The sequence below is a fragment of the Nerophis ophidion genome, linkage group LG27 (genome assembly GCF_033978795.1).
Source record: "Nerophis ophidion isolate RoL-2023_Sa linkage group LG27, RoL_Noph_v1.0, whole genome shotgun sequence".
Taxonomy (NCBI): domain Eukaryota; kingdom Metazoa; phylum Chordata; class Actinopteri; order Syngnathiformes; family Syngnathidae; genus Nerophis; species Nerophis ophidion.
In genome coordinates this window covers 18,539,658-18,554,657 of record NC_084637.1, presented here as the reverse complement: position 1 = coordinate 18,554,657, position 15,000 = coordinate 18,539,658, and the positions used below count along the sequence as shown (strand labels likewise).

At 40.9% G+C, this 15,000-nt stretch overlaps 1 protein-coding gene across 1 annotated transcript in view; it reads right to left on the bottom strand.

Annotated features, from left to right (window-relative positions):
* Positions 1–15,000, bottom strand: part of mtor (mechanistic target of rapamycin kinase) — a 294,825-nt gene that overhangs the window by 242,826 nt on the left and 36,999 nt on the right. Inside the window, exons 14-18 of the mRNA XM_061889707.1 lie at positions 14,466–14,588; positions 14,323–14,406; positions 14,142–14,234; positions 8,528–8,662; positions 2,954–3,083 (exon numbers count right to left, since the gene is read on the bottom strand). Coding sequence (XP_061745691.1) covers positions 2,954–3,083; positions 8,528–8,662; positions 14,142–14,234; positions 14,323–14,406; positions 14,466–14,588 — 565 coding nt within the window. The remainder of the gene's footprint in view (positions 1–2,953; positions 3,084–8,527; positions 8,663–14,141; positions 14,235–14,322; positions 14,407–14,465; positions 14,589–15,000) is intronic.

Sequence of the window (15,000 nt, the reverse complement as noted above, 5' to 3'; positions counted from 1 at the left end):
CACTCCTCGTCTGCATTATTCATAAATAGACAGACAACACATATACTCCGCTGCTTCACAGGCCGCTGAATGTAGCCGGCAAAGTATTCCCATGCTAGCTAGCCAATCTAGCATGCACGCGTCATTCAGTCCAAAACGGCCTGATCTATCCACATCCAGAATTGTCTGGTGGTCGTAAGTGAGCCATGAAATTTGCAGAATTGTCCGGTATTTTTGCCAAATGTTCCATCTTTACCAAGAGCCACTCGACGCTAAAGCCCATCCGGGCGACGCCATCTTGTTAAGAAAAGGCGTTAACAAAATAAAAGCATGTAAAAAACATACGCAAATGTGCGATAAAATAATTGTTGGCGTTAATAGATTGATGAGTTACCTCGTAATTAACGCATTAATTTGCCCACCCCTATATATATATATATACATATATATATATATGTATATATATATATATATATATATCTTAATTGGATTATCCAGAAAATAATGCTCGATACCGTGGTAGAGCGCAATATGTATGTGTGGGAAAAATCACAAGACTACTTCATCTCTACAGACCTGTTTCATGAGAGGTTTCCCCAATCGTCAGGAGATTTTAATGGAAGCATTCACATACAATGGTTTATATAGGGCACAGAGTGGGTAGGTGCAGGTAGGCGTGGGGGCGTGGTGATTGGCTCATGTGTTGCCTAGGAGGTGTTTCCGTCTGTGACGGCATGCCGATATGATTTCGCTGCGCTTGTTGAGAGATGACAGGTCTGGGTGATACATAATAAACAGTTTCTCTTTTAAGCATAGGTTGCATCTTTTATTACCACTGTTGTAAGGTGTGCTGGATGCAAGAATTTGCCATGTTATTGAATATTCAACATTATTGTCTTTGAGGTTCCAAATGTGCTTGCTGAGTTATGTAGAATTCCGCAAGGTCTGGATTCTAAAGGAGGCCTTGTGATTATTCCATCTGGTTTTAAACTCTCCTTCGGTTAATCCTACGTACGTGTCGGATGTGTTAATGTCTTTGCCTGTTACCTTTGCTTGGTAAACGACTGATGTTTGTAAGCACCCCCCGTTGAGAGGGCAATCAGGTTTCCTGCGGCAGCTGCATTCCTTAATGGTTTCGAAGTCGTTCAGCCTGGGGGCAGGCAGTCCTTTAGCAATTGCTTTGTTGTGATTTGAAATGATTTGTGGCATGTTAGTGGCTCAATTTGATGTTGTTCTTGTTGAATACTTTTCTTAGGGTGTTGCCCTTGGGGAAGTGTTTGTCGATCAGAGTGAGGAACTTGTGGCCAATATTAGTTGAGACGTTTTTGCTGTATGGTGGTTTGTACCAGATGATGTTGCTTCGTTTTCTGCCCTTTTTTGGTTGGTTTCTTGGCGTGGGTTCGTAGGTGAGGGTGAAATTGTATACAACTTCACCCTCACCTACGAACAAGCGCAGCGAAATTATATCGGCATGCCGTCACAGACGGAAACACCTCCTAGGCAACACATGAGCCAATCACCACGCCCCTACGCCTACCTGTACCTAACCACTCTGTGCCCTATATAAACCATTGTATGTGAATGCTTCCATTAAAATCTCCTCCCGATTGTGGGAACCCCTCATGAAACAGTTCCGTAGAGATGAAGTAGTCTTGTGATTTTTCCCACACATACAATTATCTATCTATATACGTATATATCTATATACATATACATATATATATATATATATATATATATATATATATATGTATATATTTATATACATATACACATATATATATATATATATATATATATATATATATATACATATATATATATATATATATATATATATATAAATAAATCAGGGGTCTCAGACACACGACCCGAGAGACGTTATTTTGCGGCCCTCACCTTAATATGAAAGTTTAATGTTAGTGCGGTCCGCAAGTTTTTTATGAATGGCGCTTGACAGTGTTGTGTCCGGAGCTGAAGTAAACTACCAATCACGGTGTGGTATATGGCTCTCGAGGGCTGAACATTGACGTCACTTGCGTGACCCTAGCAGAGAAACGTTTTTGCCGCTTCTCCACAATTCCGCCTGCTCGCTCTCACCGTCTCGAGCTCTCTCTGTCACTGTGTGTGTGTCTCTCTCCGCGGTTGCCGCTGTAAACAGTCCGGGCCGGAGAGATGAGCGGTCAGGTAGCTTCTGAAGCACTCCGCCGGAGGACTGAGCGACAATACAAAACTGTGGTGCACTGAACCCCAGCGCTGATACTTTCGACAGAGAGTCGATGGGCGAATCGGACTTGTAAAAGGTTAGTCGTGATGTTAGCCTGTTTGGGGCTAATTGTGCTATCATAACTGTTAGCTCCCCGGCGAGCTCCTGTTATGTTGGTCATGAAGGTGGTACAGGTCTATTCTATTCTATTCTACAGACAACAAGCTTCTTTCAGCTAGCTCTTCCCATGACATGAAGACATGTGACCGCTCAGCCCGAAAACGAAGACTCCAAAGAGCGCCGCAAGAACAAAGCGCTCTAAAGTCCAGATGATTGGAACCAGCCTTTTACTGGCACTCAGTCAACCCAAATAGACAAAAAAAGAAATTCCCATCACAATCAAATGCCACATTTTACATGTCGTTAGCTTTTGAACACGTTTCCAAAGTGTCAGCTGGCCCCGTCACATGTTCCACTTTGAGCGTCCATAAGCACTGGGAGTAAATGCACTGTGTCTTGCATGCCTCATTAGGGTATATATTTTCTAATACCTACCTAAACACCCTCTATTATGGCTACATATGTCCTGCGGTTCAAATATGGCAGACACGGTGAGATGACACCGATTTGTCTCGATCTGTCAGGCTGAGAGGATTAGACACACAAATATGCATGTGTGTGCGTGCGTAACAGCCACTGCAGACTTTCCAGCTGCTAGAAGGTAGAGGAGGATGGCTTTGACAGCACACAGTGGGAGCGTGGGCTTACCTGAGTCCTGGCTGGACTTGGACTCGGACAGGCTGACGGCGGAGGCGTCCCGCGACTGGTCGATCATGCCGATGTTCACCTTGTGTTTGTACGGGTCCAGAGCGCCCAGCAGTCCTAGCACACGGATGGCCTGGGGATGGTGCAAACAAACCTCCGTAAGGATCGTAAAACCATACCGGCGTTTAAAACTATTACATTCTACATATCATAAGTTTGGAATATAGGGTTAAATCACCAAAAAGATTCCCGAGCGCGGCCACCGCTGCTGCTCACTGCTCCCCTCACCTCCCAGGGGGTGGAACAAGGGGATGGGTCAAATGCAGAGGGGAAATTTCACCACACCTAGTGGTACTTTAACTTTTTCATATCGAATATTTTAATGAAAGCTAAAGTTTACGGATAGAATGTCACATTTTACTAATTCAGAACAATTATTATGTTAATTTTATAATTACATCTATCTTATCTGTAAATTGCAAAGTGTCTGGGCTTTTTGAAAGGCGCTTATAAATGAAATATTATTACTATTTTAATGTTAACTCATTTAGTTTGAAACAGATATTTTGGATTTCATAATTATCAATTATCTTTTTTCTGTGTCATATATACAGTTTAGAGATTTACATTGTCAATTATTTGTTCCTTAATAATCCATTTATAACTACATAAATAAATACCAATAAATAATAGAAAACATTTATGTAGTGATGTAAATACTCCGATTCGTGCATGACTTTCTGCAATGTTATTTCATAAAATAAATAATTTAAATAAAGAAAAATATTCATTTATTTATTCAAACATTTATTTACCTTAATTTTTTAGATTCTCTGTGATAAATTAACACGTATACCACTATTTTCCATGCCATAGGGCTCAGCAGATTATAAGGCGCACTCCTGATGAATGGATCTAGTCTTGTTTATTTTCAGACAAAAGGCGCACCGGATTATAAGGCGCATTAAAGGAGTCGTACTATTATTTTTTTCTAAAAGTTAAAGACTTCCTGTGGTCCATCCATCCATCCATCCATCCATCCATCATCTTCCGCTTATCCGAGGTCGGGTCGCGGGGGCAACAGCCTAAGCAGGGAAACCCAGACTTCCCTCTCCCCAGCCACTTCGTCTAGCTCTTCCCGGGGGATCCCGAGGCGTTCCCAGGCCAGCCGGGAGACATAGTCTTCCCAACGTGTCCTGGGTCTTCCCCGTGGCCTCCTACCGGTTGGACGTGCCCTAAACACCTCCCTAGGGAGGCGTTCGGGTGGCATCCTGACCAGATGCCCGAACCACCTCATCTGGCTCCTCTCGATGTGAAGGAGCAGCGGCTTTACTTTGAGTCCCTCCCGGATGGCAGAGCTTCTCACCCTATCTCTAAGGGAGAGCCCCTCCACACGGCGGAGGAAACTCATTTCGGCCGCTTGTACCCGTGATCTTATCCTTTCGGTCATGACCCAAAGCTCATGACCATAGGTGAGGATGGGAACGTAGATCGACCGGTAAATTGAGAGCTTTGCCTTCCGGCTCAGCTCCTTCTTCACCACAACGGATCGGTACAACGTCCGCATTACTGAAGACGCCGCACCGATCCGCCTGTCGATCTCACGATCCACTCTTCCCTCACTCGTGAACAAGACTCCTAGGTACTTGAACTCCTCCACTTGGGGCAGGGTCTCCTCCCTAACCCAGAGATGGCACTCCACCCTTTTCCGGGGGAGAACCATGGACTGGGACTTGGAGGTGCTGATTCTCATTCCGGTCGCTTCACACTCGGCTGCGAACCGATCCAGCGAGAGCTGAAGATCCCGGTCAGATGAAGCCATCAGGACCACATCATCTGCAAAAAGCAGAGACCTAATCCTGCGGTTACCAAACCGGAACCCCTCAACGCCTTGACTGCGCCTAGAAATTCTGTCCATAAAAGTTATGAACAGAATCGGTGACAAAGGACAGCCTTGGCGGAGTCCAACCCTCACTGGAAATGTGTTCGACTTACTGCCGGCAATGCCAAGCTCTGGCACTGATTGTACAGGGAACGGACCGCCACAATAAGACAGTCCGATACCCCATACTCTCTGAGCACTCCCCACAGGACTTCCCGAGGGACACGGTCGAATGCCTTCTCCAAGTCCACAAAGCACATGTAGACTGGTTGGGCAAACTCCCATGCACCCTCAAGAACCCTGCCGAGAGTATAGAGCTGGTCCACAGTTCCACGACCAGGACGAAAACCACACTGTTCCTCCTGAATCCGAGGTTCGACTATCCGACGTAGCCTCCTCTCCAGTACACCTGAATAAACCTTACCGGGAAGGCTGAGGAGTGTGATCCCACGATAGTTGGAACACACCCTCCGGTCCCCCTTCTTAAAGAGAGGAACCTGTGGTCCACATAACATGAAATAGTGGTTCTTTGGTAAAAATGTTCATCTTCAAGTCATTTTTTGACAATCGCATCAGGAGGAGCCGTTTTGTGGGCGGTCTTATTTACGTGGCTCACCTTCGACAGTGTCTTCTGCCCGCCATCTTTGGCGGTGTAGCATGCAAGGACGGGAGTGGAAGAAGTGTCAAAAGATGAAGCTAACTATTTTAATGACATTCACACTTTACTTCAATCAATAACGGAGCAGCATCTCCTTATCCGCCGGAAATGTCTCTCGTGAAAAACCGTCCAACCGGAAGTCTCTAATAACTAAAGTTCCTTGGATGAATAATGTAAACGCACTACACCGGTATGTTTTAGTGCTTACATGGCCAGTTTACTGACAGATATAAGTAAGAACTTGACACTACGTTATATTAGAAATGACAACAGTGGAAGATGAATGTCCCATAACAAGAAGATAGAGAAAAAGAAAAAGCTTATCGACTACGGTGTCCCCAGGGAATACAAAGGCGGACACGCGCAATTTTTCAGGACTTATGCGGATCCCAAATACAGATCAGCAGGTGCCAGAAGGTAAGAAAAGTTACTTTTGCATTATATTTGGAAACAAAACGGCAGATAATATTTCCTTACCTATACACACACCATAATGATACTCCTATGTTGAAGCACAGTACAATCCATCAAGCGGTGTGGCTTCATAGCATACCAAAGTCAAACTAAAGCAGGGGTGTCAAACCTACAGCCCTAAACCGGCCCGCGAACAGGTTTTATCCGGCCCGCGAGATGAGTTTGCCAAGTATTAAAATTAGCGTTTTCGTTTTTTTTAAACGAAAGAAACTGCTGTTCTAAACGTGTCCATTAGATGTCACAATAGGCAAGCAAACGGTTCAAACAAGAGGTATGCAGTAAAGGGGGACTGTGGATCCTCTTCCTCGACCCACATGAAACTTAAAACCTGCCGTTTTATGTCTTCTGCTTTGAACGCATCGTCATTTCATCTTTACATCCGTTTCTTAAATTAGTTTGTTGAGTTATCTCTGGATTGATACATGAACATGACAAAGGAGGTATTTGATACCTCCAATAGTGTATATGTTGTTGTTTTTTGTTCAATCCCAGAAAGACTGTGACTTAAAGTTTAATCCTGGCTTTGTAGATACACTGAGAGGAAGTCTAAGCTCGTAGTGTTTTTGAAACTGCACCAAATTCCTCAGAATTTTCAACAAACTTTAAGTGTTTTGTCCAGAAGATTATTTGTCATTTCTACATTTTCAGAATGTGCATGATCTATTTTTGGCCACAGTAAAACAAAAAATACAACTTGGAGTTGTTTTTATTTTTAAGTTATCAAGCCATGATTTTACCATTCCAGACCGCTTGGGAATAGATTTTCCTCTATGCGGGCCACTGAGCTAAAATGAGTTTGACACCCTTGTACCAAAGCATTTTGTTAGATTTTTTTATACACACACCATAATAATACTCCTATGTTTAATGCGCCAGCCATCCATCAAGCGGTGGGGCTTCATAGTTTACCAAAGTCGTACTAAAACATTTTGATAGATTTTTGAGCGCCGTGTGTAATGTTCTGTATTTTCAATGGAACATATGAAATGTTGGTGTTGTTTACTTGAGTCATATTGCAGTCCACACATATGTCTTATGTGTGACTGCCATCATATTGAAGTCTACACTTAGCTCTTATGTGTGACTGCCATCTACTGGTCACAATTATCATTTCACCATGCACGAAATAAAATAGCTTTGAGGTCAGTAAGCACAATCAAAATGATTCCCATACATTAGGTGCACCGGGTTATAAGGGGCACTGTCGAGTTTTGAGAAAATGAAAGGATTTTTAATGGGCCTTATAATCTGAAAAATATTGTAATTATGGTTACTGTGTGTGGCTGCTGATAGAAAATTTTATTTTTAAACTTAGTTATCTTTTGCCATTTTTTCCAATATGAATCCCTATTAATTATTTCATAAATAAAAAATAATAAAACATGTATTTTTTTTATTATAATGTTGAAATGATTATGTTATATTTGTATTACTTTCACAATGCCCTGACCACCAAATATTTTCGGAATGTTACCATGCTAAAGTTAACAGCATGTGTCAAGTACCAAGTTATATGACTCAGAGATTGAAGACTGTAAAATTGACTAAAAAAAGTTATAATACTCTGAGGTGTATGGTTGCAAAAAGACTAAAACGTTACCATGCCAATATTAATGTGTCAAGTACTAAGTTATATGACTCTGGGACTAGGGCTGTAAACTTTGCTAACAAAGTTAGCAGTTAACATGTGTCAAGTACCAAGTTATGTGACTGTGAGGACTATGGCTGTAAACTTTGCAATGGAAGTTAGCAGTTAGGATGTGTCAAGTAGCAAGTTATATGACTGAGGACTACGGCTGTAAACTTTGCTAAGAAAGTTAGCAGTTAGCATGTGTCAAGTACCAAGTTATATGACTCTGAGGACTACGACTGTAAACTTTGCTAAAAAGGTTTGCAGTTAGCATGTGTCTGTCAAGTACCAAGTTGTGTGACTCTGAGGACTATGGCTGTAAACTTTGCTAAGAAAGTTAGCAGTTAGCATGTGTCAAGCACCAAGTTACATGACTCTGAGGACTAAAACTGTAAAAATTGCTAAGAAAAATAGCAGTTAGCGTGTGTCAAGTACCAAGTTATATGACTCTGAGGACTAAAACTGTCAACTTTGCTAAGAAAATTAGTAGTTAGCGTGTGTCAAGTACCAAGTTATATGACTCTGAGGACTAAGACTGATCAGGGGATGTCGTGAGTCTGTGAAGCCCTTTGAAGCCTTTGTGACTAGGGATTGTACAAATAAAAATTGATTGAAAGATTGATTCATAAAAAACACATTTTATTTAAATATTTGTATTTGTTGTTGAATTAGTTGAAACACTATTTCAAGGATTCCCCATCCCCAATTAAAAAAAAAACATCAATTCTGACTGCAGGACCATCTAAGCACCAAAAGGCAACACAATGAGTCTTCATTATGTAAGAGGTAAAAAACAAAACACTTATCAATGACATCAGACGTTGCGTGTCTCTGCGGAAAAGTGCAGTGTTTATATATGTACCATGATAATGATTCAGTGTTTCAAGTCCAAACAGGCCAGCTTTAATTTGTTGAGCATGTGTGTGAGTGTACCTCTCTCCTGATGCCTTGGTTCTGCTCCGTCTTCAGGAAATTGAGCAGCACCTCCAGGAGCGAAGGGTACTTCCTGTAGGGCTCCACCACGTAGCCCGTGCTGGCCACCTGCTGGCCCAAGGTCCACAGCGCCACCTGGTGGACACACACCAGCAGAGTGGGTGAGGTCAGCCGCCAAGGCATTTCTGTCTGACAGTGAAATGTCCTAAAACACTTGAGTTCTATTATTCCACAAAAAACTTTATTACGTGTGTCTAAGAGGAGCATCAACATTAGCATTTCAAAATATGGACAATTGGTAAAAAATATTCTCTAAATGACAATAACTCATTTACTCCATTTCATAGCAGCTTATGGATTTAAATCATTGCAAGGTTTCCTCGTGATGAATTATTGTGTATATTTCAATAAAAACAATTCTGGGCTCCTCCGCGTACATTATAGTTGAGACATTTTTCAAGATGGCTGACATCATTTCTTCCTGGAAGTTACAGAAAGTATGAAAATGTGTGAGCTGCTGCCTCAATCAATCAATCAATTCCTTTTATTGTTATTGTCATAAATAACACTTAAGTCATACATGTCAACGAGATTTTGTTTGAGCTTTGTACAGCGGCATAGAAACTGCATTGATGTGCAGGTTGACCATAGTTAACAGTTAAGCTTAGCATTTGTTTATGAGAACACGTACGTATAGAGGGACGTGGGGGGGGGGGGGGTGGGGGGGGGGGGGGGGGGGGCAGTCAGATGTCTAATGGGTGTTGCGTTGATGCTGCAGATATGCAATGTCCAGAGCACAATTATTGAGGTAGTGAAGAGTGAGGTAATAAGATGGTCGGGGGCAGTAAGGGGGCAGGCTGTTCATTTAGCAGTCTCACAGCCTGGGGATACAGACTGTGAGACATTCTGGTAGTCCTGGCGCGAATCGATCTGTACCTCCTTCCAGAGAGTAGCAGGTTGAAGAGGCCATGTGCTGGATGGTATTTGTCCTTCAGGATGTTGCGTACTCGCTTTAAGCAGCGAGCTGCTTACAAGGTACTCATCTCTGGGAGTATAGTCCTTGTGATTTTCCCCGCCGTTTTAACCACTCGCTGGAGGGCCTGTTGGTTTGTTTTAGTGCAGCTAGCGAACCAGTGTTAATGTCCCAGCATAGATCTTCTGTGATGGTCCCCCCTAAAAATTGGAATTGTTTGACCCTTTCTACGAGATTGTTATTAATTACGAGTGGAGGGTGTTCTTTCTGCCATTTCCTGCGGAAGTCTACAATTAGTTCTTTGGTTTTGTTAAGTGTTAAGAACTAAGTTGGTTTTAGCACACCATGAAGCCAGCTTTTGGACCTCTGCCCTGTATGCTGTCTCGTCATTGTTGCTGATGAGCCCAAACACCGTGGTGTCGTCGGCATATTTGACAGTGAAGTTGGATGTTGAAGAGACTATGCAGTCATGTGTGAGGAGGGTGAAGAGCACAGGGCTTAGCACACAACCTTGTGGGCCTGCCCTTCTTTACTGATATAATTATCTCATATTTGTCAAGTTATTTACACAAAGTTTGGATTTTTGGCAGAGATATCTTTTCTGTCGTCTTCATGTCCAAAACAATAAGCCCACAGTGACGGAAAAAAACTAAACAGGACCAGAAAGATGCCAAGAAAGAAGGACAAAAACTTGATTTACGGGCAAAAAAGGATGTTTTGCCAAGTTCATGTCAACAACTACAATATATACTGTAGATAAAATACATACATACATACATATATATATAAAAAAAAAATATATATATATATATATATATATACATACATACATATATATACAAACCCCGTTTCCATATGAGTTGGGAAATTGTGTTAGATGTAAATATAAAGGGAATACAATGATTTGCAAATCATTTTCAACCCATATTCAGTTTATATGCTACAAAGACAACACATTTGATGTTCAAACTGTTAAACTTTTTTTTTTTTTTTTTTTTCAAATAATCATTACCTTTAGAATTTGATGCCAGCAACACGTGACAAAGATGTTGGGAAAGGTGGCAATAAATACTGATAAAGTTGAGGAATGCTCGTCAAACACTTATATGGAACATCCCACAGGTGTGCAGGCTAATTAGGAACAGGTGGGTGCCAGGATTTGGTTAAAAAACACCTTCCCAAAAAATGCTCAGTCTTTCACAAGAAAAGATGGGGCGAGGTACACCCTTTTGTCCACAACTGCGTGAGCAAATAGTCAAACAGTTTAAGACCAACGTTTCTCAAAGTGCAATTGCAAGAAATTTAGGGATTTCAACATGTACGGTCCATAATATCATCAAAAGGTTCAGAGAATCTGGAGAAATCACTACACGTAAGCGGCATGGCCGGAAACCAACATTGAATGACCGTGACCTTCAATCCCTCAGACAGCACTGTATCCAATACCGACATCCATCTCTAAAGAATATCACCACATGGGGTCAGGAATACTTCAGAAAACCACTGTCACTAAATACAGATTGTCGCTACATCTGTAAGTGCAAGTTAAAGCACCATTAATGCTGAAAGTTACATACAGGTTTTGGAACAACATATGCTGCCATCTAAGCGCCGTCTTTTTTATGGACGCCCCTGCTTATTTCAGCAAGACAATGCCAAGCCACATTCAGCACGTGTTACAACAGCGTGGCTTCGTAAAGAAAATTAGTGCGAGTATATTCCTGGCACGCCTGCAGTCCAGACCTGTCTCCCATCGAAAATGTGTGGCGCATTATGAAGCGCAAAATACGACAGCAGAGACCTTGGACTGTTGAACGACTGAAATCCATAGTGTTTCTACACTTATGGATTATTCATTCGTCACTCAAAGCAACGTGTTAGAATTTTTACAAAATAACAATTCCGACTTACTAAAGCGTCCCATGTGTGATGTCTGTGGGAGTGTTTTCATGCATATTTGTACGTGCTATCATAATGTAATCAAGCTAGCGTGGTTAGCATTATCTAATATGAGTTTCTGTATTAGTATTATTGACTTATAACATCATTCTTTTTTTTATTGTTTCAGTTTCAAAAATTCCTCCGTAAATTCACCAAAGCGTCACAGTGGAGTTACTGAGTCTGTCTAGCTGATTGGAAAACTAGCCGGGAGTGGACCACTCCTCTTATTGAGTCTGTTTAACTGTTTGGAGAGCTAGCTTCCACAGCTAGTGGGTCCATGACGATGCTTTGTTTGATCAGCCGTTTTACTGCCGTGTTGCAGACACCGTTTGGAAACAATTAAGGTATGTAAATAAACATTTCTGTGTAAATAACTCATTTCACAACGTATATTTCTGCAGCCTATAGTCCAGTGCTAATAAGATATGGGGGGAAAAAAATGTGTAGACACTTTTACGATAATTGAAATTTGAAACTGTAGTAACAAACTCATTTTCCTTGAGGGCCACATCATAGTAATGGCTGCTTTTTTAAATGAATTTACATTATGCATGCGGATAATAACCTGTTATTAATTATGATTATTCGAAATGCATCTGCATTTGATTATTACATTTTTTTAATGTATAACTTGCTTTAAAATCATAAAAAAGGTGACAAGCAGATATTTAAATATTTGTTTTTATCTCAAAAAAATAGTTTTGCAATACAGTATATATTAATATAATTGGCATGATCGGATAATATTAACGTTTAAAATACCATATTTCCTTGCCGCAGGGCATATAGCTTCCCAAAATAATTAGCGCATGCTTAGTATTACCTCCTGGTCAAACTTGTGACGTCACAAGTGACACTTCCCCTGTCATCATTTTCAAAATTGAGGAAGCTGATTTCAATACCAGTGATTTGAAATCGCATAAAGGGAAGAAGTTCAAGAGCTATTCAGTAGGATTTAAGGTCCAAGCTTACATCACAGTCAAATTTTTACTGCATACCTTTGGTAAGTGCCGGAGTGAGAAGAGGTTTTAAAATAATTAGCGCATGCTTACTTTTACCGCATGCCTTTGGTAAGCGCAGGAGTGAGAAGCGGTTTTAAACTAATTAGCGCTCCGGCGACAATTCAAGGAAATACGGTTTGCATTTTTTTCTGTCAAAATTTAAAAAAACTAATACATTGAGTAAAAAGTATTTTATTGAAACCTATTCATCCCAGGCTTTCACGGGCCACATTGAATGATGTGGCGGGCCAGAACTGGCCCCTGGGCCTTGAGTTTTACACCTGTGTACTAACCGGTGAGAATGTTACCACAGTTTAGTGTTGTAGCGCTAATCGTTACATCCCTGTTCTAGGACTTTGCAGGCTTGAGTTTGACACCTAAAATTTAGTGGGTGTGGCTTATATACCCTGGAAAATGCGGTTGTTTCAAAATAAACGGTCCTTTGAACAGGTCTGTCCAGCTCATCTGTCTTTTTTTGCTACTTTTTTCCCTCTTTCCTTTTACGGAAGGTTTTTTGTAGAGAATAAATGAAGAAAAAAAACACTTAATTGAAAGGTTAAAAAGAGGAGAAAACACAAAAAAAATGAAAATGAAATTTTTAAACATAGTTTATCTTCAAATTCGACTCTTTAAAATTCTAAATTCAACCCAAAAAAATGAAGGGAAAAACTAGCCAATTCGAATGTTTTTGAAAAAATAAAAAAAAGAATCATTAGTAATTTTTCCTGATTAAGATTAATTCTATAATTTTGATGACATTTTTTAAATGGGTTAAAATCCACTTTGAAATAAGGTTTAAAAATGATTCGACAGATTTTCTAGATTTGCAAGAATATTTTTTTAAAATTTTAATAAGTTTTGAAGAAATATTTCACAAATATTCTTCGTCGAAAAAACAGAAGCTAAAATGAAGAATTTAATTAAAATGTATTTATTATTCTTTACAATAAAAAAAATGTGAACATTAAATAAATAAATGATAAATGGGTTGTACTTGTATAGCGCTTTTCTACCTTCAAGGTACTCAAAGCGCTTTGACACTACTTCCACATTCACCCATTCACACACACATTCACACACTGATGGAGGGAGCTGCCATTGATTTAAATTGTCAGGAAAGAAGAGGAAGGAATTTCAAAGGTAAAAAGGTATATGTGTTAAAAATCCTAAAATCATTTTAAGGTTGTATTTTTTCTCTAAAATTGTTTTTCTAAAATTATAAGAAGCATTTAAAAAAATAAATGAATTTATTTAAACAAGTGAAGACCAAGTCTTTAAAATATTTTCTTGGATTTTCAAATTCTATTTGAGTTTGTCTCTCTTAGAATTAAAAATGTCGAGCAAAGCGAGACCAGCTTGCTTGTAAATAAATAACATTTAAAAAATAGAGACAGCTCACTGGTAAGTGCTGCTATTTGAGCTATTTTTAGAACAGGCCAGCGGGCTACTCATCTGGTCCTTACGGGCTACCTGGTGCCCACAGGCACCACGTTGGTGACCCCTGCTCTAGAAACTGGCAACTGGGACCGTAACATAATTGGGGGCTCGTCCGGGATTTGACCATTTGATGCTGCAATTTTGTGCGGTCTGCACATGACACAAAACCAAGCATGCATTCATAGAACAATAAACAACAACTGTTGCTCGGGGGAAAGAAACGGGAAGAAAAACCGATGTCAGAGTCACTATAATCACACACCTGTCGTTTGGCCAATGAGGACGAGTCCTGCAACATGTCCATGATGATTGGGAAAAGCTCGTCCATCCACTTCCTCATCTCCAGGCCGCTCACCTGACAGGGAACATATAAATACAGCATGTTCCTGTTATTAACTCGCTCTCCTTTTCACATCTCAGAACATCCCTTTTTCCCCCTTTACCTGAGCCAGCTCGCCAATGGTGGCCAGGACGCTGATGACCACTCCAGGGTTGGGGTCTGGGTCCTTCAGCTTGAGGATGAGAGCCTGCAAAAGTGGAGTTTAAAAGCAGAGTGTCGTTGGCATCATCACAGTTGAGGTGGTACCTTGAGGATGGGCTCCATGTAGGGCCGTATGAGGCGGGGCGCGTTGGAGACCAGGTGGCCCAGCATACGGGCACTCTGCTCCTTGTTTCTGCCCACACCGCTGTGCTCCAACTCAGTTAAGATCTGCCAAAAACAAACAAAAACAGCTGAAATTCCCCCGTTGTGCTTTTGAAATATGTTTCACTAGATCTGTTTATCTTGAGGCGTTGCTACACATCTTAAAATGATGCCGGAGACAGAGCTGACTGTCAGCCAGTCAATTTGACCGTTTTGTTTCCTTCAGTGAACTTGCTAACCTCGCATGATGTTGCTGCTAACATGCCCGTGTAACGCTAGCACTGTAGCTATGCTAGTGTTGCTAACGTTGATGTCCTCCTGTACCGCTCATTTATGTTAATTTTCCACCTAGCGCCGCGTGCTGACAAGTCAAAGCAAGCAGGGGCCATTTGGTTATTTAGTAAACAAAAATTCTAAAAATAGACAATAGTTCCTCGCCATGTGAACGTTTGCAGCTTCACTCTAAAAATGCATATTT